The sequence below is a fragment of the Lolium perenne genome, chromosome 2 (assembly GCF_019359855.2).
Source record: "Lolium perenne isolate Kyuss_39 chromosome 2, Kyuss_2.0, whole genome shotgun sequence".
Lineage (NCBI taxonomy): Eukaryota > Viridiplantae > Streptophyta > Magnoliopsida > Poales > Poaceae > Lolium > Lolium perenne.
This window is the reverse complement of record NC_067245.2, coordinates 323441808-323466616: the sequence shown is the minus strand read 5'-3', so window position 1 is coordinate 323466616 and position 24809 is coordinate 323441808. Positions and strand designations below refer to the sequence as shown.

Here is a 24809-nt window from a genome sequence, read left to right as displayed (position 1 = left end):
ACTAGTGTCAAACATGGCTCAAACCAAAATCTAGAACAAATACTCTACAAAGTACAATATGTCATATATCACGACTCATCTGTGCGAGATAGTTCTAATCCGAATTTGTCGGTATTTCACTCTCGGGATCTGACAATTGGTATCAACAGAACTTCTAGCTATGAAATTGGGCCTCGTGCTTAAAAAAAATAAGATGCCGCCAATGAGAATTGTGAGGTGTTTCAACTATTTGGAAGTTTGGCAAATATTCACTCTAAGGAGGAAGACAAGGGTTCAGCTATCAGTGAAATTCAAACAGCTCTCACGCATTTGCCGGGTGCTAGATTAGTTTCATATGCAGGAAGGACTTCTCTCTCGATGGCGTTTGGCGACATGCCGTGTCTCTGGCGATATGCCGATTCCTCTCTCATCTGATTCTCTCCACAATTTTTTCTCCAAGATCTGATCTTCCTTCTGGTTCTCCTCCTTGCCCTCTCAATCCTGTCCCCATCAATTTGTTTCTTCCCCGCAGGATTCCCCCCAATTTGTCCCTTCAAACCCGCGTTTCCAGAAAATCCCCAAATTAGTGAGCCTCAATCCAAAATAATCTCCAATACATACCATTCGTACTTTCTTCCTGGTCGGTACTCTTGAGGTATCCAGCTTTGATTGCTCCTTCCGTGAGATCAAAGAGCAGCTGCGACCGACTAGTAGACTTGAGAGAGACAATCAATCCTGTGTTTGGTGAAGCTACGGGCCGCTCTGCCGTTGCTGGGTGGACAGCGTCTATGCTAGAGTCCTTTGTACCAATCTCGATCTAGTTGTTGAGTTGCTGAGGCAATATGAAGGCGCTCGCATATAATTGTCAAGGAATGGGCAAAAATCTTTGCAGTCCTAAGATGTGTTATCTTGCCAGATTGGTTAGCGCTGCGAAGCCCCAGGTAATTTTCGTGTCTGAGATTAAATCTTCAAAGGTTAAGCCTTCTGATCTTGTTACTAGATTTAGCATGAGTGATAGCATTATAGTGCCCTCGCTGCGTCGCTCGGGTGGTCTTTGGCTCATGTGGAATGATGAGATTCATGTGACCATTCATAGTGCTGATTTCCATGTGATCTTAGCTACCTGTGTTAATACTATTAGTAATATAAAGTTTGCTCTTGTTTGTATTTATGGAGATCCCTATCATCAACAGACTACTCGAATATGGGAACAAGTAGCTTCTTTCGTGTATGATAATCACAATCTGCCTATGTTGTGTATTGGTGATATGAATGAACTGTTGTATGATATGGATAAGAATTCCTCTCATGTGAACAGATCTCGAATTAATGCTTTCCGATCTTTGGTTAGACAATGTGGTTTATTTGATCTTGGTTTTAGTGGACCAGCTTACACTTGGTCTAACAAACGTTTCTCCTCAAAACCAACTTTCGAAAGGCTTGATAGATGCTTGGTTAACGCTGAGTGGTGTGATGTTTATCCTATTTCTAATGTTTACAATATGCCTCTCATTCACAGTTTAAGTGACCATGCTGCCATTCTTTTATCTACGGATGGTCCTGTTAGAAAAATCAAGAAGCGTTTTAAATTTGAAAACTGGTGGTTAAAAGAATATGACTTTCAGAACTATGCTAAATCTGTTTGGTGCACTTCAAAAAATAAATCCTTCTCGAATAGAATTAACAATCTTGCAGGCTCTCTCAAAATTTGGTGCAAAAAGAAAAAACCTCTTCAACAGGAATTAAGCAATTTGGAGGAACAAATTAAGCAAATTCAGATGAAGCCATGGGATGATCAAGACCATAATTTGGAGGCTTCTCTTACGGCCAGGTATGAACAAACTATGACTAAACTGACCGATTTCTACATGCAGAGGGCTAAGAAGCAATGGATAAAGGATGGGGACAGAAATACTTCCTTCTTTCATCGTGCTATTATTAAAAGGAAACGAAGGAATACTATTGCCTCTGTAAAAGATGAAAATGATGTCTTGCAATGCATGCCAGATAAAATTAGCAACACTTTTGTCAATTATTTTAGATCGATCATTGCTTCTTCTCATGCTAACAATGGCAGGCCTTATATTTGCACACAACCTTTGACAGACACAAATGATTTTACTTACTCTATCCCTGATGACAAAGAGATTCTAGAAACCTTAAAAGAGATGAAAAGAAATGCTTCTCCAGGGCCAGATGGATTTAATGTGGAATTTTACTTAGCCACTTGGGACTGGATCGGTCAAGATGTTATTCAATTGGTAAGGAGCTTCTTCCAAACAGGTATAATGCCAGCTCACATCAATGATACTCATATAGCTTTAATCCCCAAAAAATTAGTTCCTTTAATTCCTGCTGATTACAGACCGATAAGTCTATGCAATGTCATTTACAAAATTATTGCGAAATGTATTGCTAACAGGCTCAAACCTCAGTTACCGGACTACATCCATGCTTCTCAAGAAGCCTTTATTGAGGGTCGTAGGATAAGCAACAATATTATTATTGCCCAAGAGATTACACACTCTTTTTCTCTCTCCTCTTGGAAAAACAAAGCTTTTATGTTAAAAATTGACCTGGCCAAAGCCTTTGATAGACTAGAATGGAACTTCATTGTTACTGCTTTGGCTAGGAAGGGCTTGCACATTCATTTTATTAACCTCATCCATGCTTGTGTTTCCTCACCAACCTTTTCAGTCATTATTAATGGCCAATCCTATGCTAAGTTCAGAAGTCACAGGGGTATAAGACAGGGTTGCCCCCTGTCTCCTTATTTATTTGTCCTAGCTATTAATGAACTGTCAATTGCTCTCCAAGAAGCTATGTCTACTAATGATTTTGCAGGTATAAAGCTGGGACAAAACTATCCGAAAATACACTCACTTCTTTTTGCAGATGATCTTCTTGTGTGTGGACAGGCTACTGCGCAAGAGGCCTCAAGGATGAAAGATATAATTCAGAACTTTTGCAATCTCTCGGGACAAACGCCAAATTGGTCTAAGTCAGGAATCATTTTCAGCAAAAATGTTGATGACAACCTTCGCCAAGCAATAAAACAAATCTTCCCTGTTCCAAATATTGACAACAATTTTGTTCATCTAGGCCATCCTCTCATTATCCCAGGTAAGAACAGAACTGCTGCCTACAACTTTGTTCTAGACAAGTTTAAATCCAAACTTTCCACTTACAAAGCAGATCAGCTCTCACATGCCGCTAGAATGGAGCTAATTAAATCTGTTTTCTCTTCTATTCCTGTCTACTACATGTCAAACATTCTCTTCACAAAAAAGTTTGTTGCCAAACTCACAGCCATTATAAGGAATTTTTGGTGGACCGGTATTAGAGATGAAACTAACAATAAAAGTCTTTGTTTGAAAGCTTGGAAAGATATTTGTACACCCAAGAAAGAAGGTGGGCTAGGAATTCGAAATTTACATGCCGTCAACCACGGTCTCATGCTTATGGCAGCCTGGAGGATAGCAGATCAACCTAACAGTTTTCTCAATACAGTGTTAAAATCCAAGTATTTTCCTGATTCCTCCATTTGGCGCCCAAATCCAAATGTTCCTAAGTCGGCTTTTTGGGCCTCTATCATCAAGGTTTTGCCAATCCTTAAATCCCACTCTTTCTATCAGGTTTCTCAAGGTAACATCTCCATTTGGAGTACTCCTTGGTGTACAGGTTGGATCCACATTTATGACTCTTTAAATCTTCAAAATGAGAATTATATTTACCCTGCAAATGTAAAAGACTTATGGTTGCCAAGCCAACAAGCATGGAATGATCAACTTATAGACTCTCTTTTCCAACAACCTATAGCAGGAAACATAAAAAGCACTCCCATCATTGCATCTCAGGAAGAGGACATTCTATGTTGGAAGATCACACCTTCAGGTAAATGTAATTCAAAAAGTGCATATTGGGCTTGTCTCAAATATCTGCAGGATCAGGGCGAGCCTAAGCCTAGGCAGGTTAATGGTGAAACAAAAATTCTTCTCAACCAAATCTGGAAGGATAAGACTATGGTGCCAAGAGTTCAAACATTCGGATGGCGATTTCTTTCAAAAGCCATGCCAACCGGAGCAAGAGCATGTAAGTACAGCAAGCACATTAATAAACTTTGCAACAGATGTGGAGTTGAAGAAGATGATCTTTATTTATTTTTCACATGTGGCTTCTCAAAAGCAGCTTGGTTCTCTGATCCTTGGTTCATCAGAACTGAAGTGTTAATCTCGAATGCTGACACTCGCACTGAAATTTTGAAAAAATTTATAAATTTGAACCACCCACATGCCAATCTCAATAATGTGTTAACTTTTATGTGGTGTATTTGGAAAACTAGAAATGATAGCCGTTTCAACGGGAAAGAGTGTCATCCAAAGCAAATTCAGCATATGGCTAATGCTATTAATCAAAACTTGGAGAAAGTGAATATTTTGCAGGACCAGGCGAACAGGTTTACAATGAACAACATATGCCACAAGAATCAACACACGGCAGGCCATCAGGATGAACTCACACAAGGGGAGACAATCAAATCGGATTTATTAATTCATGGCAACAAAATCTATACAGATGCTGCTTGGAAAACTAGAAAAGCTCCAGGACTTCATGGAAGGATTGCTTCAGGAATTGGAGTCTTCTGTCACCTTCAACACGATTCTGGAGAATCTAAAGTTCTTATTCAAGCTTCCATGCCAAAAGCTCTTTCTCCTCTTGTTGCTGAAGCAGATGCGCTCATCTTTGCTGCCCAATTAGCTCAACAAATGAACATTTCTTCAGCTACTTTTCTCACTGATAATTTAACACTTGCAAGAGCAGCAGCTTCAGCAAAGATCTCTGATGCCACTGTCCCTTGGGAGTTAAGACAGCAGATAGCACACTACAAGAAGGCATCAAGGGATCTCGAGGCCAACATATATCACATCAAGAGGGACATCAATGGTATTGCTCACGATTGCTCGCAACATGCACTTAGACAGAATCAGTCTATGCCTATCAGTAGTTGTACTAGTTCAGCTCATTATCAAAACAATTGCCCTCTAGTTTTAGCTTTGCAAAATATCCATATGCAGGGAATTGTAATACATGCTGTACATTGCTTTTGAGCTGAATGAATTTGGCGCCCCAGGCGCCCTCCTTTGTGCAAAAAAAAAAGATTAGTTTCATATGGCCGGCAAAGATTGTAAATTTTCCATTACATGTTGGTTTTACTGCTGGTAAACGAGGAAGCGGTGTGTAGACTGTAGAGATCACGGCCGTAGATGCAGACCCAACAAATTCGTCCGATAACTGAAGAAACATACACTTGAGCGTTAGAGTGTAGCTTCAGGGCATATCCAGCGGCACGACGCAAACGGACGCTGAGCGACTGTTTTCATCCGCCGTGACCGGAAATGCGTCTGGCATCACCTCTAGCGGGCGACGCAAAGTGACCGAGCCATCCGCGGAGATGCAAACCTGGCCCAAATATGCGCCTTGGATGCGTCTCTGCGGACGCTGCGCGGACGCGGAAAGTGTCCGCTTGCGTCTGGCGTACGTTTTGTCTGTCCCGCGCAGTGACCCAGCGTCGATGCGTCTTCTCCGCCAGTACTGGCGCCGAGGCGTCGCTTCGGAAGTCTGCTGCCGCGTAAATGGCGATGCCTCGCGTGGCGCGTGGCCGTCGCCTACCTCTGCACACGAAGTAATGTCGATGCCACGCGTGCCGCGGCCCTCGCTCTGCCTTCGATCTATATAAACAAGGGCGGTAGCATGTCATCTCCTCCCCACTAAACCCTTGCCGCCGCACAACCTCCACCGTAGTGCCGCTGCCGCTCAGACTCCGCCGCAGCCACCATGAGCAACGCCGGCCGCGGCCAGGCTGCCGCGCCTCCACCTCCACCTACACCTCCCACTCCACCTCCCCCGGCCTCGAGCTCCGACGAGGAGTTCGACTCCGACGACAGCACTGACCTCCTCGACCCGATCAGGGACGCCAAGTACCTGGTTGACGCGGAGAAGGAAGCAGAGTAGGAGCGGACGGGCCACGCGACGTTGGACACCGAGATGGAACAGCGCACGCTGGCGGCCGCCGCAGCCGCAGAGGAGTCCGACTCCGACATATCATGGTCTTCCATGACCCTGATGCGCCTACCCGGAGGAGAGGGCGGCGGAGCAGAGAGCAATAGTCGAGTTCTTCGAGACGCTCAAGGATGACGCCGCGACTGGAGCAGTGCTTGCAAGTGGACACGGCGGCGCATCGAGCCATAGCAGCGGCACGGGAGGCGGCGGAGAAGCAGACGATGGAGCGACGCAACGACGGGGCCGGCCCGTCCGGAAGCAAGTAGTCTAGACTTCTAGATCTACATTGTATAGTTTTTATACATTTAAATATACTACTTTTATATTTTTAAATACGTTGGAAATCTAAAAATGAATCGCGCCGGTGGAAGCACACCCAAACGCAAACGAACACGCGAACAAAAATATGTCCCCGGAGATACGCAAACATGGAGACGTCCGAAATGGGTCGCCCGTTCCTGACAGCCAAGCCAGGCGCGGCGCCACTCGCCGAACTGCTCCCGCAGTAGACTCAGGCCATGGCCTGGATCTGGATGGTCCCGGCGGCCGGGGCCGTCCTACTCTGGGCGGTTTCCCTCGGGCGGATCCTCTCCTCCCCGGCACCGTACTGCCTGCCTCCGAGCCCTCGCTTCATGCCCCCTCTACGCGGCGACAAGAGAAGCAGGAACGTGCTCCTGGTGCTCGCCCACCCCGACGACGAGTCCATGTATGTCGCACTCTCCATCTTCTCTCCTTCGTGTATGATCTGCACGCCAGGTGCTCGACGAAATGTCTGGCACACCGAGGATCGTGCAGGACAGCATATATTGATTGACTGGAAATCGAATAGCTTCAGCTTGTGGAAATGAGAGCGGTCCTGCGGCCTATGATTCGATTCGGACAAACAGTGGCCGCAATTTTGTTGTGCATAACGTGTGTCTTGACTTAGTTCTGAGTTTTAGCTTGCTGTCAAGGTTAATTTCTTCTTATGTGATACGGCTCCGTTACTGCTGCTGCAGGTTTTTCACTCCAACTATACTTTTCCTCAAGTCAAAAGGTCACAACATTCACATCTTGTGCATGTCCCTGGGTAAGATTGCTACACCGTTGTCATGTATGTGTCTATTCTCTGTCGTGTACAGGAGAAATCATGTCATCCATCCATTCGATTAACCAGATTACATTATACGCACCCGACGATTAGTTTCTGTGGAAATATAGGGTGTGTTTGGTTTGAGCCCAAACTAGCCCAACCAAAATTTTGGCATGACCAAAACGAGGGCATGACCAAAATTTTGGTAAGCTGTTATTGTTTGGTTTGTAGCCATTGTAACAGCCAAAATTTTGGCAGAATTGCTATGTCTCCACTTGGTTTGGAGCCAACGGAGCTGGTAAAATTAGAGCATCTCTAATCGTGTCTTCTAAACCGTTCTTTAAAGGGATTTGAAGCGCGTCGGACGTTTGACCACTCCCAGCCGCGCGCCCACGATGCTTTTCCATCCGGCGCGGCTGAGTACGGTGTCTGACGTCTCTAGTCTATCCTCGCTATGCCGGGAAAGCTGTGGGGGCGGACGCAACGAAAGTGATGCGGCGAGTGGCAGGCCAGCTGTGTCAGCCACGCAAAGAAATTCCATTTCTCCCACCACTTCCCTCCCTCCCGCCAGTTCTTTCATTTCTCCCTCCCGTCACTTTCTCTCCCACCCAGACCGTCGCCGCCACGCATAGACATGCCGCTGAAAAACCCTAAGAACCCGGATGGGGGTGGCTTAGAGGAGATGCCGGGGGCAGCGACGGACCGGCGCATGCCGAGATTGGATAAGGCGGTGCGCTGAGGCGGTCGCGGGAGCGCTGCGGGCGGCGGCAGGCGGCCTGGTCAGAGACGGCTGCGGGGGCGGAACGGGTATGGAGCGCGGCGGCCTCCCCCCTTCTCTCCAACGAGAGGCAGCGACAACTTGTTCCCTGAAATCTCCGGCGACGTCCATCTCCTCTTCTCTTCATTCCGACAGGGAGAGTATAGGCCTACAACGTACTCCAAACATCATTGAGTACATAATAGTAGTTGTAGTACGAGGTACGTTGGATGCCTTATGTGTTAAAGATGATAATTACACGGCCACTTTGCACGAGAACAATCAGATAGAATAGCTGCAACGACGCTATGCTTCCGTCAAAAAAATGCTTCCGTCAAAAAAATTTCGGCCCGTAGTCAATCCATCTAGCTGATCGATTCTCTTTGATAAGACCAAGCTAGATAAGCATAGGAACAGCGAGGGAGAGGCCATGGGCGACGCCAAAGTTTTGGCGAGCGTTTTCCGCGCCCTCCGCGCGTCCATGAATTGGCGAGAATTACACAGGGGCGTCCTGGGCTGGGCTGGGCGAGCCAAATAATTGGTGCTAGTCCAAACGGTAGCCAAATCTTGCGGGCAAGCCAATTTTTTGGTATGGCCAGCGTTGGCTCTAAACCAAACGTACCCATACTTTTAAGCAGTACTAGCACTAGTGGCGACCGTTAGGACAAACCATCATTTTTTTCATCCAAGAGTCTGTAGGGAACTGCATGGTCCATTCTCTGTATGTGGGAGCACTTAGGGAAGGTTATATCTGCATCACTTGAATTACTTGTTCCCATGCCAATTTCATCTGATATGCATGGACGAGAGTCGGTCTATAACTCTATATACATGGACACAGGCAAATTCTCCTATGCTTGAAAACCACCTCAGCCATTCATTGTGGATGCATCCAACGTCTGAGAATGAATGGTACCTGATGGTACTACCTAGTCATTGTGCCACCTCCACGACCTGTGGCTACCGGAATGTTTCCTCGGCTGCCACATTGCGGCTTCTCTGCCGTTCCTCGTTCGCTGGCAACCCATCGTTGGCTACAACCCTCGCTCTGCCCTGGCTCGTTACCTCACTAGCCAACGTCGTTCAACACCAGTGCCGCTACCTACTCATGAATAGGCAGCTGAGGTGCTGGATGAAACCGGCCCTTGGAAGTTTGACCAACGGAGATCGTGGGACGGAAGATGAGGATTTAGGACCGATAGACTACTTTGATTTCGGAATTTTCCCCTACTTAAATCAACGGTTAATTTTGATTAGGTACTACTTTTTGGTGCGGAGGTACCAGTACATCCAGGTATCTTCCAAGTACGATATAATTGCTCCATGGGCACATGGTGATAATCTGCTCACTAGCGATGGTCATCGGAAAATTAGAAAGAACATATCTCTAGAAGTCGAAGGGAGGCTTTGGGAAATGCAATATTCTTATGTCTGCCTGATTTGTCCTTTTGAATAACAGATCACCAGAATAGGCTATGTTCTGATACCAAAAAGTCCTTCTGCGTGGCTTACTCAAACATATACCATATGCTGAATGTTTAGCACTAGAGAACGGTTTCTCTAACTTGCAAGGCAAATCCAAACTACTGCATGCTAGAGCACCATGCTCTCTTATTCTGGCTTATAAACATTTGCTGAGTTAATCTTTCAGTGGCCACTACCATTTTTACAGGTAATGCTGATGGTCTTGGAAATATTCGTAAAGAAGAACTATACAAAGCCTGTGCTACTCTCAAGGTACTCAGGTCCGCATTGCTCCATAGTACCCCTTGGAGAGCAAGTTCTTGTTCAGGTCCTGACAGTGCTTCAATAATTGCAGATTCCAGCTGAGCAAGTTGAAGTCTTGGACCATCAAAAGCTACAGGTTATTTATTTTGCACTCATTTTCCACAGTTCAGATACTATTCAAAACATATGGTGAAGTACCCAACGCATATTTTAGGATGGATTTCAAGAGAAGTGGAATCATGGACTGTTAGCAGAACTTACCATGGAGCAGATCCAACTATGGGATATCGACACTGTAATGGCTTCAACTCAGTTCTCACATGAATTTAAAAGCATAATGTTATGCCTTCCTTGATTTTGCACCATATTTGAAATCATCAAGGAGCAAAAATGCAGATGTGCTGATCTGTATTATATGTGATAGAAGAAAGTTTGAGTAGTATGTATCACCACAGCAATATTACTTTTGTTGCTTTATGTACTTCTCCGATCAATTGATTGTTATACTTAAGTGGAGATAGCTTGTTCAAAGGAACTGTCACAACCTCTTGCTAATTCTACTTGTTCATGAGGAAAGCCATGTTATCTGATGTTCTATATTAGTTATCACCCATCTCCAAATCTAAATACATGTTCGCTGCAAACAGTTACTAATTCATCATACGTTGTGTAATACAAATGTTCTTATCTCCTTTTCTGGACCTATGAATTTAATATATTGCATTTTATTTTACTTCCAGTATCTGTACTTACTGGTGCAATACTCCATGTTGTTTTAGATCGTGACCTTTGATTCCTGTGGAGTATCAGATCATCCGAATCACCGCGACGTTCATCATGGCATAAGGTGAGTCAGCTTGTTAAACACCTTATAAGTGGGCTTTTATTGTGCGTCTCCATTCCCTACATACATGTATGAGTTAATTTTAATTAGGTTACAATAGAATAGGCAAACTAATTATTGTGCTGCCAACTGTCAACACCCGGATTTTTAAGTCCAGATGCCTATTATGCCATTCATCGCAATCCCAGGAATATTGTTTTTGCGAGACATAATAGATTGATATCACAACACATCATTCATTACATACCATAATCGTCTTACAAATAAAGGATCACATGATCCAGTCTTATTACAATAATAGAAGTTCTATTGATCCATTACATAACACATAGCGGAAGCGAAAGTAGCGTAGTAGTAGTCCATCTATTCCACAGGCAACTGTTGACGTCAGGAGTGATTCTAGTTGTCGTAGACGTCCTGCTGTCCTTCCTCCGGGTTCTGGTACTCGTCTTCATAGTCTGGCCATTTGAATAGGCAGGGACACAGCCATGAGTACTTTAAAGTACTCGCAAACTAATACTAAGGTAAATACTATCAACTATAGTAAGGGGGTTCTAAGCTCTAGTTTCATTTGCATAAAGCCAGTTTTATTTCATAAACACTTTAATAATCCAAACCTCTTCATTTAACTAACTCAAGTGGGAACATTAGTGTCATTCCCACAACTCAGTTGTGATTCAAAGTCAAAGTCACCTTTCAATTCAAGTCACAAGTCACCATTCATATTTTTAGAAAAGTTCTGATGACGGAACAAAGATGGCCTTTCCAATCGTCCATAACCGCGGACGCGGCTATTCGAATAGGTTTAACTCTGCAGAGTTTGTACACTTGTGCCACAACAATTGCAATAGTTCGTCGGGTAATCGGCCCTGATTTATCGTACGCAGACGCGAACTACCAATCCTAACCTTTCATTTACATACTCTAGTATAGGCACCTCTCCCCATGAGCTTGGCCTCCCGGTGAAGACACACCGTCACTGGGAGCGCACGAGGCTTGGGCCGGACATTCACCTCATTTCACGTCATTTCACATCATTTCACCAGTAACGGAGGCAGCCTCGGCATAACCCCTATGACGCTTGTTCAGAGGGAACCCATACTAAAATACATAAGTTTCCAGCTAAGCCTTACCCAGATTCAGGTATTGTGGGGGTACTTGTAAAATTGGAATGGTATCGCATCCTGTAATATCCCAGGTAATGGGGTTACAAAAATAGAGGAAACAGATGTGTGCATTGCATTCATGCATAGAAAATCTGGGGAAATTTCGCGCTTTAAAGTAAAACAGTCACAGTAACTGAAGTATCACTTGACCTTGGTGGAATTGAAGTAGCTCATCAAGTCAAGCGCTACAAACCTCAAAGTGACTTTGTAAAACCTTGTTTTGGGTAGATAGGATTTGATCTAAGGGGTTAGATCAAATGGAACTAATAATCAACACAACAACACTTTACTCACTGAACAATTGCTTGATCTTATAAAGGATCATAACATGGAACTCCTTGCCATAACATATGAACATCCATTGAATTGGAAACCAAGTAACAATAATTGGAGAAACTATTCTTCACTTATCTTCTCCATGTCTTAAACTAATCCATATCCTTATCATAAACCCTATGATATCCATTCTACTTGAATCTTGGAAGCATGACATGGAGATCCACTCTAGAAATATATATTCTCCTCTATTCCAAATAATTAAGTATCAAACCTAGAGAGGTGAGAGTTCTATTATAATTATTAGAGAAGCAAGAACAAACCTTGAGCTAAACCTTGGATATGCATCCAAGTATTCAAATCATCATCTTTAAGAGGAACCCTAGGATATTATTCAAGACATTCCTAGAGAGAGAAACCATTTATGTTAAACATAGATATTGATGATCACATCAATCCTTATGGAGCTTAACCTTAAGTTAGTATTAAAGTCCTTTCCAAAATGAGAGAGACCAATCATACAAAACATAGCTTTACCTATTTAAGAATCAAGGACACCATTAAACTAAAGTATTAGGAGTTAAACCATGTCATTTGGGAGTGGTGAGATAGCCAATACCAAATGGGGTAATATCATATCCATGAATTGATGAAGTAAAGTAGTAACTCATCTAACTAAGCATCTAGGTGGAGACTTAACCCTTTACTATCTAATGAGATCTGGTGAGTACACCATAAACCCTAGAATAATCCATTCATATATAAGAGAGCTCAAGCTATGGTGCTACACTCAAGTTAGTTGAGGCAACACTTGAATGTGAGGGAGAGAACTATCCATATACCAGATGATTATATCATCATTGATTAAGTAGAACCCTAACATAATATCTCAGGCATTCTCCTGGGATATAAACTTTAGAGGCAACCATAGTAGGCCCATCCTAGAAAGTGAAATAGAAGTACTATACCCTAGATGATCAAGGCAATGCTTGATCATAGAAGTGAGAAACTCATTTCATAAGAGATACCTTAGGAAGCCAAACCTTGATCATTATAAAATGAGTAATGATCATAAACACTAAGAACTTGAGGTAAATATATTAAGAACAAATTGATCATGCTTAAACCATGATCATGCCCTTGAGATAAGTCTGGATAAGTTAAATCCTAATAGGATAAGTAGATGTCATCCACCACATGAAATTATAGGGAGATCACTAGTAATCAAAACCAGGCTTATATCCTAACCTTAACTTGTGAACCACTTGGTGATCATAAGAAGAATCCTACCACATCTCTAATTCATAAATTAAAGAACCTAAGCAAACCTTAGAGTTAAACACTATACTTTGTTTGGTGAGAAACCATACCCCCATATGCCCAAAGTTAACTATAAAAAGAACTATAACTAATGTAGTTACTTTAATGGTAGAATTGAGAATACTAATAGAAGTTAATTGGTAGAAGATAAAAACCAATTCCCAAATCTTTAGTAATTAGAGAAGCACATGAAATATTAAGCAAGTAACCACCTTATCATGGTTAGGGGAGATTAAACCCTATCACATGCAATGTGGTGTCATCTCATCTATACACCCTAGAATTAAATCTCAAACATAGTTTGAGTATCATTTGGGTAATCACAACTAAAACCTAAGCTACAATTAAGTTCCAATCCATGTATCATTAGATAAATAGCAACATAACCCTATAAGTGCACTCTAATCAAATCCTATGTTTAACTATGGAACATAAGATGAACCTAGTGCTAAATCTTATAAATAAAACTATATGGGTGGCTATCAACCCCTTATTTCCATACATCAAAACCAAACCATGATAAGAGTATTATTAACTCTAAGTATTTCTAGGTGACATTAAAATATCATTTAGAAAACAATTTGAATATCTTCAAAGTTATTATTCAAATTCATGTCCACATGGAAATTTAAACCAAATACCAATACTAATTAATAAACAAATGTTTTAGTATCATATTAAAATTGCAACTACACCACTCAAGATTTTGCAGTACCCTGGACTAATCCTTGTAGGAATTAAAATTGCAATACCTGCCAGATAGAGAAATTGAATTCAAATCTGAATTCAAAATAGAAATTAGAAAACAGAAAATAAAAAAAAACAGAAAAAGAAAAGAGAGAAGAAAAACTACCTGGACTTACCTGGTCGTGTAGCCCATCAGTAGCAGCCCAACACGGTCCAGCACCGCAGCCCAACACGGCCCACCATACCTTTTCGATGGATAAAACCGAAGACGAGGTCGCCACCTTCGTCTTCGCCACCGTCGACGCACTGGGGAGCGCCACGACGCCGGCAAGCCACGTCCCGGCCGCCGTTGTTGACCTGGGCGACCGCCGACGAACGCGGACACCTTATAAATACTTGGCCGAAGCCCTCCTCGCTCCTGTTCTTCTTTTTCTCCCCAAATTTCTCAAACCCTAGCCGCCTGGCCATCTTCGCCGTCGCCGATTAGGGCCACCTCGAGCACCGCCGTGAAGCTCTGGAGCTTCGCCTGGTCGCCAGCAACCCCCTCGCCAACGCATGCTTGCCGGGAAGCCCTACAACCGACGAATCGACTCGCCGTTTCTCCGCCGGTCACCCACAGACACCGACGATCGCCGTCGAGATAGGCCACCCCAAGCCTTGCCGACACGCTCGTCGGAACCGCGGTGAGCTCCTCTACCGCCTGGCATGCCCGCTTTGCTTACTAGGCCACAGTAGCGTCGCCATGTCGTGAACCCGTGCCCGCCGCCGTATTTCGAGCTCGCCGGAGTTACTCCGGTGACCAAAAGATGGGGGCGCCGCCACCCATAGGCTCAGCATAGCGCGGCGCATTCAACCCGCACCTCAGCCCAGACGCGGGAGCGCCGAATCGTCGGCGTTAACCTCGCCTGGCCGCCGGTCGGCCACCCCCGAGCCACGTCGTCGATTTTGACTCTGGTCAGAAGACGCGTGGCAGCTGACGTGGCCTAAGGCCCACTAGTCAGTGACCCTCTGGGTAGCTTAACCGGGTACCTTTAGTCATTCCGTTAAAATTTAATTCCAGAAAAGTTCTGCAACTTCAAATAAATCTAGAAAATCCAATTTAAGTCAGAAAAATATAAATAAGATATTAAAATTCTTAGAAAAGAAAACTCTATCCAATAAAAATATAAAATGAAACTTTTATTTTTAATAAAAATTCAATTTTTTAATACTTGTTATTTAAGCCTTTAATTTTAAATTCTAAATACAATTAAAAATTCAGAAATTAAGAAACCATTTATAAATTAAATAAAACCAGTAAGCAAATAAAGGAAACATGAAAACTAATTTTCTTTATTTGCAATCCTATTAAATCATTATTAGGGAAATTTAAACCCTAATTAATAATTATCCTAATTAGTAAATAATTAAAAATTAATAAAAAGCCAAATTGAATAATAATTTTATTTCAAAGTTATTAATAACTTCAACTTTAACATGAAGTTATTAATCATAGAATTAAATTGTAAATAGCAAAACCTAAATTCCACATGGAATGATATTATAACCCTAACATTTCATGTGACTCCTAAAACCCTAAATTAATTAGGAACCCTAGTTCCATTATTACATGTGAACCCTAAAATGCTTCTAACCTAAACCCTAGGTTAGAACATGTGATCATGGTACCTACTTCCAAATCATAGAACCATAGTAGCAACTAAATACTTGTCTAGGACACATAAAATGTAGAAGACCTATCACTAATATATGGGTATCCCATGTGTTCATCCTCATCAGACCTAACTAATCAAGTGATGTCAACCAAGTGAAAACCCTAGACCCTATTACCAAAGCCATCATCCTTAATGATCCCTAATTAGCATCACACCATTGTGATGAACCATAATAGCAACCATACCTGCTATTTTACATTACAGAACCCTATTCCACTAAAACCTACTAGTGTTGGATACTTATCAACCATCCTATTTAGGAGCCAATCAAACCTTACTTAATAGAACCAACAGTAAAACCTAGACCACCTCAACCCTAATTGATATACTTCTTATTACTTAAGAAGTATGTTCTTCGAAAGTTATTCTTTTGAAGAAAATAAGGAATTATCATCAACCCTGCTTATAAGGACCTATAAACCCTAGCCAGCTATCATTAGCAAGATAAACCAACCTTGACAACACCCAAGTATAATGAATTGCTTAGGATGCCTAGGCTTATCTTAACCTTACAAGCCCTAGGTGTCAATGAATCCAACTTTGTTGTTATCCAGCTACTACTTACTCCAGAAACCAATTAGAACCATAGAAACCATAGAACCCCACCAAACCTAATTATCATACTTGTTCTTCCTTAAAGAACATGTTCTTCAAAAGTTATTCTTTTGAATTATATAATAAGTAATCATCAACCATGCATTATAGGATTTAAAATTGACAACTGCTCTTTACTTATTATACAACTACTATTCCTAAGTGTGTATGATTGTTACTATTCATTTTACCACCTGCTTATGATTCTAAAACAACACAACCCTGAATAAGAACCTTGTATGAGAATCATTCTAAAAGTGCAACACACCCTGAACTAATCATTACCACTCACTAATCCTAAATCATCGGGGTTAGGACACGCTTAGAACGATTACATCTCATACTTATGCATTATTGCATCGTTGCCAATCTTTTAAACATCGTCCTTACCGGACGATGATGCTATTTCAGAATTTGGAGTTGTTACGTATCGAAGACCTTGCCTGCATAATCTTGCAGTCAAGAAAGGCAAGTTCATCACTTGCTCATGTCATTTGAGTATTTCTATCAAATTACTTGCAAAGTATTATGGTTATCACTATTGCATAAAAATCAAAACCACTACTTTCATAACTATGAATATGACTATGTGGTGGGCAATGGAACCATGGATTGTGTTGATATGGTGGAGGTTCCATTGCACGGGTTTATATCCATCTAGGATTAAACAACAAATGTCGCCAGTGATTCTTGTGCCGTAATATCCGTGTTAACCATAAGATCCGGAGTGGGACGGAGTAGTCAAAAGTGTTTCCACCTCTCGTTCATCAACGGATGCGCTCTACCGTAGTACACTTGTAATCCAAGGGGGCAAGCTGGTGAGGCTGGGGAGTCCTAAGTCCCCACGGCATAGTCCGTAGTACACTTGGCGCCCGAAGGAGCAAGATGGTGAGGCTGGGGAGTCCTAAGTCCCCACGGTATTGCGGTCTATGATGGGTTGCAGGTACCGGCGAAGGAGTTTGGTTCGATCCCAGACTGTCGTCGTGGTCGGGGTCCACCCTGAAATATATGGGAATAATGGGACCGGCGAGGACCCAGGGTCGGGGCATGCAATAAAGGGTGGGTGTTCGAGGTAGCGGAGGAACATGATTGGCTAGACCTTATACCGGGCCTCACACCATAGGAAGTGTGGACGGGGAATATGCCCGGTTGGCACCAAGGTTAAGATCTCTTATGGGTAAAGCAACACACCTCTGCAGAGTGTAAAGAACCGTGACCTGTCACTCCCTGTTCCGGGATATGGAACTGCGAACGCGGCCGGAAAGGAGCTCCATGAAGTTCTAGTAAACCGGTAAAGGCTGACGGACATAGTTCTTCTGAATAAAAGCAACCTTTTGAAGAAATGATTATGAAAACCTGCATTGGTATTAGACTTTCTGGTCTAATGCCGTAGCTAGTGCATTAAACACCTCTTTCCTATAATGAACTTGTTGAGTACGCTCGTACTCATCCCACTCTTAAATCCCCTGCTTAGATATGGAGGCATCGAAGGAGGAGCTACAGTGCAACTCGAAGGCCGAGGAGTCAACAACTACTTCAAGAGACAGGACCCTGTCAGAGGAGTCAGATACCACATCCAACATGGAGAAAACCTAGTTTAGCCATAGAAGGGAACTAGCTTCCTAAACCTAGCTTCTATTTAGCTAGAATCTATTCATAGCCCCTATAGCTAGTCAAATACTCTACAAATAGAGTTCGTGATAGGGTTAGACTACGAGTCGTTCTTCTGGAATTATCTGCAGTTTTACCTCATTGTAAAGTAGGAGGCTGTGATGATCTTATGTAACAGAGTCTGTATGTAATCCTATAGACATGCCTTGGACCCGCATATGTTTCTGTTGTACCACTCTGAGCGATATAATACTAGTGGAACGGTGTTTCATTGGTGTTATATCAGACTTGCATACTACACCATGCAGTGGTATGCCGGGTCACCACACATCCGAACCCAACCATCAGTGTTTTTGTAAAATTCACCAAGTCATTCACCAGTCATATTCACCTTCAAAATCTCTCAATAGAATGACTCATCATTCCAAGGTTTTCAAAGTCATTTCAATTCACAAGTTCCCAACTAGAGTAGTCACTTTTAATATTGAGCACTAGCAACTAGTTATGAGAGGTGCTAAGTATCTTGGAGCTTGCTAGGCTAAGTGTGATTCTCTTGTACTACTCTATACTTCAACCAAGTAAATCATAAATCAAAAAGTAACTTTGATAAACAAAATTCAGGTAAAGCTTGTAAAGTAAAAACTTGGGATAGGATCATAAAGTAAAATGTAATGGTGCCTTGCTCTTATAGAGCTTTGCACTTTGCAAGAATAGAAACTTGCAACCAAAATAGTTTGCATTAGTCTAGCTTGCATTGGTAATAGCTTGCCTTGATTGGTGATGTGATCAAAGTTTTCTTGCTCTTCCTCTTGGTAGAAGACCTCTTCCTCTTGATAGTCTCCGGTACTAGCGTCTATAAACGAATACGAGGATACAATCACCAAACAACACTTAAGTAATCTTAATTAGCCTTATTGGCTCACACAAATGATCTAGCATCACTATTTAACATTTATTCCCAAATTATGCTAGGGTTTCCTTATTTAATATTAGGAGAATAATTTCCTCTCATTGAAAGTTGGAATTAGGGTTTCTCTTTGGTTTGGAGAAATAATTTCCTCTCATTGAATCTTCTTAAGATTTAATCTTCTCAAATAACCAGGGGTGATCATATGTTGACCAAGGTCAACATTTCACACTTATCATTTGAGAAACATGAATTAAATGAGATTCATCATCTCATGTGATTTACATAACCATTGCAAAAATTAAATACTATTTTGATTTAAATTCTACAAGTGAGCAAGTATGAGCCTAAGCAATTAAAGGTCAACACATTACTTCATATCACTTGAGAGAATGATTTAAATGAGGTGCTACACCTCATAGATTTAAATTCCTAAAATTTGAAATAGTTTAAATGGACTAGTATTGACTACATAGCCAATATTTTGCTTCTAGCCCATGATCATGTATAGAACCCATATCATATTTTTACATAGTAAATTAGAGTTTGTTAAATGTGAATTATTGCAATTGGATTCACTTCAAAATTCAAAAAGGTTGATTTTTAAGATTTATTTGAATACTGAAAAGTCTCTGTTTTGTTATTTTTGCTATTCAAAATCTACACAAGATATGGGGTTGAATCCAGTGGGTTTGGCTAGATAAATTCATAAGCTTTCCAGAACATTTTTAATCACAAGATTTGGATTTGTAGATTTAAAACTATTCAATTTATAGCACAGACCAGAATTGAATAATTGCTGAAATGGATTAATACAAAGTTTAAATTGTTGGGCTGCGCGGGAAAACAGATGGGCCGAAATGTTTTAAACAGAGAAGCAGCCCAGTAACGATTCGGGCCTGCTAACATGGGGTCCCACATGTCAGCGACTTTAAATCACCGAAACGGTACCTGGCAACGTCGACCGTGCGATTAGAGGTGGATCGGACGACTGTGGTTCGTCGTCACCGTCGGGGGAGAAGAGCTTGCTGCTCCGGCGAGGTAGGGGGTCGGCGGCGTGATGGAGGTTCCCGCGGGGCTCTGCTGGGTGCGAGGCGATGTTGTCGACGGTGAAGAAGCGTCTGGTAGCTGTGGCGAGGCTCGGGGCGGCGTGAATCGGCGATGGTGATCTGCGGGCTCCGGCGACCGTCGGCTTCAAATTGGAGCAGCTCCGGTGAAGATTTGGGGTGTGGTTTGGTCGAGGCGAACTGGTGAGATGAGGCGATCGTGCTGGTGTGAATGAATTGGCCGCGGGAGGTCTCTATTTATAGAGGAGTGATGGTGCCGCGGGTGCTGCAAGGGTTCGTCGACGGCGATGGCTGTCCAGGGCGCGAAGGGGCAAGCTAGGGAGCGCATCGTGTAGGCGACGTCTAGGCGAGGCTCGAGGAGTAGCTGGCGCGTCCAGGGGACGATGGGATCTCTCGAATTGCTTCTGCGACGAGGACGGTACTGGCGGCAGAGCATCGATCATGGCGACGGTGATGGGGCGTGCGCGGCCAAGCGAGCATGTCTGGCGAGTAGCTGTAGGCGTGGTGATCATGCGTGCCAAGTGGGAGAGGGAGAGGAGGACGAGAGCGTCCAGACGAGAGGCGTACTAGCGCGTCCAGGGCGTTGTCTGGGCGCGCTCACCGCGTGCCTGGCACGTTCTGGGCGTGTCTGGGCGTGCGTCTGGTGGCCAATGTCGTGCGAGTCTTGAGCTAGGAAGAGTACTGGCATGTCTGGTATAGTGTAGGCGAGCTAGTTGCATGGTTTTAAAGGCGCCAAGGCGTCCCAAGGCGATGGGGGGCGCCTGGACGCATAGGCGCCTAAGGCGCGTTGCAAGGCGACGCCTCTGTTGAAGTTGAAGCCTTCGTTTCCTGTCGACGTCGCCTTCGTTTCCTGTCCAAGACGTCGTCCTCTTTCAGCCCAAAAGCCCCTTTCAGCCCAAAAAGCCCAACTAACTATCTAAAGCCTAACCCTAGCGATCCCAGGAACAGCGCACACGAGCACGTCGTCCTCCACTGTTAGCGCCGCCGGCTCTCCTGGCTCTCCCGTCGCTGACCACCGGCTCTCCCGTCGCTGACCGCCGGCTCTCCCGTCGCAGCGACCGCCGCGTCTCCCGTCTCCATGGGGCAAGGAGGAGGAGGAGGAGGCCGGGCGGAGAGGCAGCCACAAGCTTGGCCGGAGCTGGGGAGGCCGCGTGAGAGGAGCTCCCTCCTCTCTCTCTTCTCTCCCAATCGATTCCCCTGGCATGTTCCCCTCTCTCTCTTCCCTCTCTTTCCCCATCCCTGGCCCCCAATTTCCCTCCCATGATCGCCAATTTCAGTTTTCCCTCCCGCCATCGCAGTTTCCCGCTCGACCTGACCGAGGCGTCCAGAAGCGAGGAAGGCGGAGATTTTTGCGCCTAGGCGACGCCTCTGGACGCCTCAGAGACGCCTCTGGACGCCTTGGACAGGAAACGAAGGCGACGTCGACGCCTTGACCTCCTGGAGCGCTCTGACGCTTAAGCGTCGCTTAGGCGACGCCTAGGCGACGCCTTTAAAACCATGGCTAGTTGACAAGGAGAAAGGGCTCAGAGGGAGATGGAGAGGATGAGTGGCAAGAGGGTCAGCATGGGTACGGCCTGGTGATGTTGTGCTCTCCATAGGCTTTAATCGACCATGGCAAGTACTGGCTTGGTGTAGGAGTGATAGGGGAGCAATGATCATCAAGAATTAAAAGTAGTTTAGGCTAAAAACCAGTGGGTAAAAGGATGTGTTGCATTTTCAGAATTGTGCCTGCAAGGTGTTTGTGTTAATGGCCGCATGAAACTTTTTGTGGAATTTTGCAATTCTTTTTGGTGGAGCTCAAACATATAATTAATGTGAAATATTGGTGGTGGTGGTATTCAATTTGGAGCTGTTTTGCAAAAATTTCCAAAATGTGGTCATCTTCACTTTGATTCAAAGTCACCACTTGTCAAATCTCTACTGGTCAACCTGGTCAAAGTTAGCATGTGTTGTCAACATGAAAGTTGTTCACCTTGACAAGGTCTTGGATGACATGGCAATAGTTGACCAAGGTTGGTTGAAGAAAAGTCAAAACCAGAGGGTAAAGTGAGGAACATTTTATAAAACTCAATTTTGACCATTATCACATGTATGTTGGTTTTGAGATTTGCTTTGATTTGATTCTGGTTTTTTGATGCATTTGTGTTTGTTTATCATATATAAGTATTCTCCAAGCAATAGATCAAGCAATGGTGGCCTTGGGTGAAGATTTGCAAATTGGCTAAGTGTGTATGTGAGTGAATTTGGGATTTTCTCACTATTTGATTTCTCTCCATTTGATTTGACTTTTCTTGACTCTAATGTGATTCTTATTAGTTTAGAAACATTTTCAAACCATTGAAACCATTTCAAATGGTCTCGTTAAAAGATTTGCAAAAATGGCCATAACACATAAGAGGTGATATGTCAAATTTCATTATTCTTGCAAATTGTTCATCTTGCTTTAATTGGGCATGGGTTAGGGCCAGTTTAGTATTAGATTAGGTTTAGAGATGGTTTCACACCATTTGGTCAAGTTTTAAAGGCATAGGGCAAGAATTGGGTTTTATGGCTATGTGTCACATATGCCTTTATGCATATGGTGCATTTGAATTTTAATTTGACTTGGCTTGACCTAATTGGTGTTGTTGAGTGTTGAAATGGTATATAGGGGTGATCTCACCATTCACAACATGTCTTAGGATCAAGATTCTTAATTTCACAAATTTGCTATTTTACTCTCATATGCCTCTAAGGCATTTTTAGTTTCTTTTTATTTTCTTTTGTTTCACTTTGGATTTGGTTTGATAAGTACTAGGTAAGGTGTATGAAGGTTTTCCAAACCTCTAAACAAAGTAGAAAGGTCTAGGGTAAAGATTTGTAAAAATAGCCATAGGCACATATACCTTTTTCTTATTTAATTTCCTTTTATTTTATTTTAACTAGGATGGTGAAAAGAGGGGTGAGGTTTAGGGTTTAAGATTATTTCAAACTACTTTAACAAGCAATCATGGCAATAGCACAAGAATTAAGCAAGATCACTATGTATCATACTTAATTTAATGAAAGTTTTTGTTGGTTCCAAAATTTGGAACTAGGGAAATTCATTTGTTTTGTTTTGAAAATTTTGGGATGTTACACCAACTTAACATAAATTTGGCTTATAGCATTGGGTTACACTTTACTTTTCTCTTTTCACACAGTTCTGTTAATATGTGGATGTCCATACAGGTGGCATTAGAATTCAGATCTCTAATTTCTCTATGGTTGTGGTGAGCTGCAATCATTCTGTTGCTGTTGTTACCTAGCTGCTATTTTTTTTACTTATGGTTGTTACTTGTTTAGATTTCATACATATGCCTATATTTGTGTTATTTTGTAGTCTATTGTTCTAGAGTCTAAACATCATAATATTTCATATGAACAGAAAGCTTCTTCATGAGAACCAGCAAGGAAACATTGAAGCATGGGAACTTGTAAGGTTTTTCCCCAAGAGCTTTGATTGCCATCCGTTTCATTCTATAGTCTGAAGGAGTATTTGAATAATATGTTGAGTTCTTTATGGTGATTAAAGAATTTACCTCGTCACTTCCATAATCAACTAATTCTATGCATGCGTTTTCTCAAAGATGTTTTATTGGCTCGATGTCCTTATCAATGTTATTGGCACTTAAGCTAGTTAAACTGGACTGCATTTGACACGGGGAACAATAAATTAGTTGTGTTCTTATGCACAGTTTAGAATATTAGCAGTCAGTTTAATGTGTGAAAAGCTCTGTACTACACAAATTACCATACCCTCTATTTGTATCTGAGTTGTACGGATGTACCATAGTACATAGACTTTCTTTCTTGGAAAAACTAGTGATTTGAGCGTTCACATGATTGATTCTGGTTTCTTTGGAAATGTAGGTAAGCCTGAATATGTTCCGCAAGTACAGTGGTCCAGTTGACATCTGGCTATCTTCTTTGATTTCCTCAAGCTCGAAACAACCAGTGTGTTGTGTTGTTAACTGTAGCCCATCCCGGACCTTTGAGGCAATGGCTGCACACAGAAGTCAGTGGGTTTGGTAAGTAGGATCAGTCTTCTCTACATTTACACGTCATCTCTGCTGCCTTTTAGGAACTCTGACCCCAACAGAATGATATGGTCAATTCATAACCTCTATGAAGTAAAAAAGGGTCGTAACTATACCATAGCTATGTGTAATACCCCCTTCCAAAAAAATATGACATTGCGAAACATATGCTAAGTCGTTTAACTAGATTGTTACGGTTAGACTTGTTTCTTTTTTAGGACACTGTTTGACTGTTAGGCAGGTTGTTGGCAACTTGGCGTGATATAACCTGATGCTTGCTGCAATACTCAATTTTTTTAAATAAGTATTTAAGTAAGGCCACACCCAAAAATTAAGGAAGTTTGGATTATCTATCTCAAAATTCTCAATTCAGTTGGTTTCTGTAGACAATGCATTATACTGAAGAAAATTAGCATATTCTTTGTGTTTTTGTAGGTTCAGGAGATTGTTCGTCAGGTTCTCGAGTTACACATACATAAACATGCTTCAGAAAATTTAGCATTTGCTGCTGTGCTGAAGCAAGAACTGTGTCGGTATGAAGATTCCTCAGAAGCACAAGACACTGGTGCTGGTTTACTTGCACTGTATTAGATGAAATCAAGGATACATGGCCAATATCGGGATGAAGCGGAGCAGTGTAGGAATCTATGTTATCTCAGCCCTAACTAGTGATCTTGAAAATTTTGATTCCCAACTGTCGACTGAGGTGGTGTATAGGCAATGGTAGTCCTACTGTGTTGGTGCTGCCGGCAATGTTGCAATGCTTGTTCTTGGTACGGTTTACTCCACTGTAACGCCGCATCCAGCTCGCACTTGCAATGCTTTTCCTAAAATTAATATGGCAAAAACGAGATGGGTCAAACCCTAAATTGAACTCAAAATTTATATGCATGTTTGAACCTGAGCTGGGGATATTCTGGCCCTAAATTTCAATTTGGTTTTTTTCCGACCGTTAAAATGTTCATATT

General features: G+C 42.6%; 1 protein-coding gene across 3 annotated transcripts; it reads left to right on the top strand.

Moving 5' to 3' along the window:
• Positions 1-6449: 6449 nt before the first annotated feature.
• On the top strand, positions 6450-24722 carry LOC127337120 (probable N-acetylglucosaminyl-phosphatidylinositol de-N-acetylase). 3 transcript variants are annotated; one of them, XM_051364002.1, is made up of 9 exons: positions 6450-6745; positions 7038-7108; positions 9520-9605; positions 9688-9732; positions 9811-9891; positions 10376-10443; positions 23190-23243; positions 23782-23832; positions 24277-24722. In XM_051364002.1, exons 1-9 carry the CDS (start codon positions 6558-6560, stop codon positions 24338-24340), a joined length of 708 nt encoding a protein of 235 aa, XP_051219962.1. In that variant the 5' UTR covers positions 6450-6557; the 3' UTR covers positions 24341-24722. The 3 variants fall into 3 exon arrangements, with proteins under 3 accessions (XP_051219962.1, XP_051219960.1, XP_051219961.1); XM_051364000.2 differs by having other exon boundaries at positions 6454-6745; positions 23680-23832; XM_051364001.1 differs by having other exon boundaries at positions 6456-6745; positions 9541-9605; positions 23680-23832.
• The last annotated feature ends 87 nt before the right edge of the window (positions 24723-24809 follow it).

Bases quoted from the DNA above. Each gene is read 5' to 3' on its own strand.
- LOC127337120 (XM_051364000.2), top strand. From the start codon at position 6,558: ATGGCCTGGATCTGGATGGTCCCGGCGGCCGGGGCCGTCCTACTCTGG. The intron at 7,109-9,519 runs GTAAGATTGCTA...TTAATCTTTCAG, and splicing joins CATCTTGTGCATGTCCCTGG to TGGCCACTACCATTTTTACA. The intron at 23,244-23,679 runs GTTTTTCCCCAA...AATGTAGGTAAG, and splicing joins GAAGCATGGGAACTTGTAAG to CCTGAATATGTTCCGCAAGT.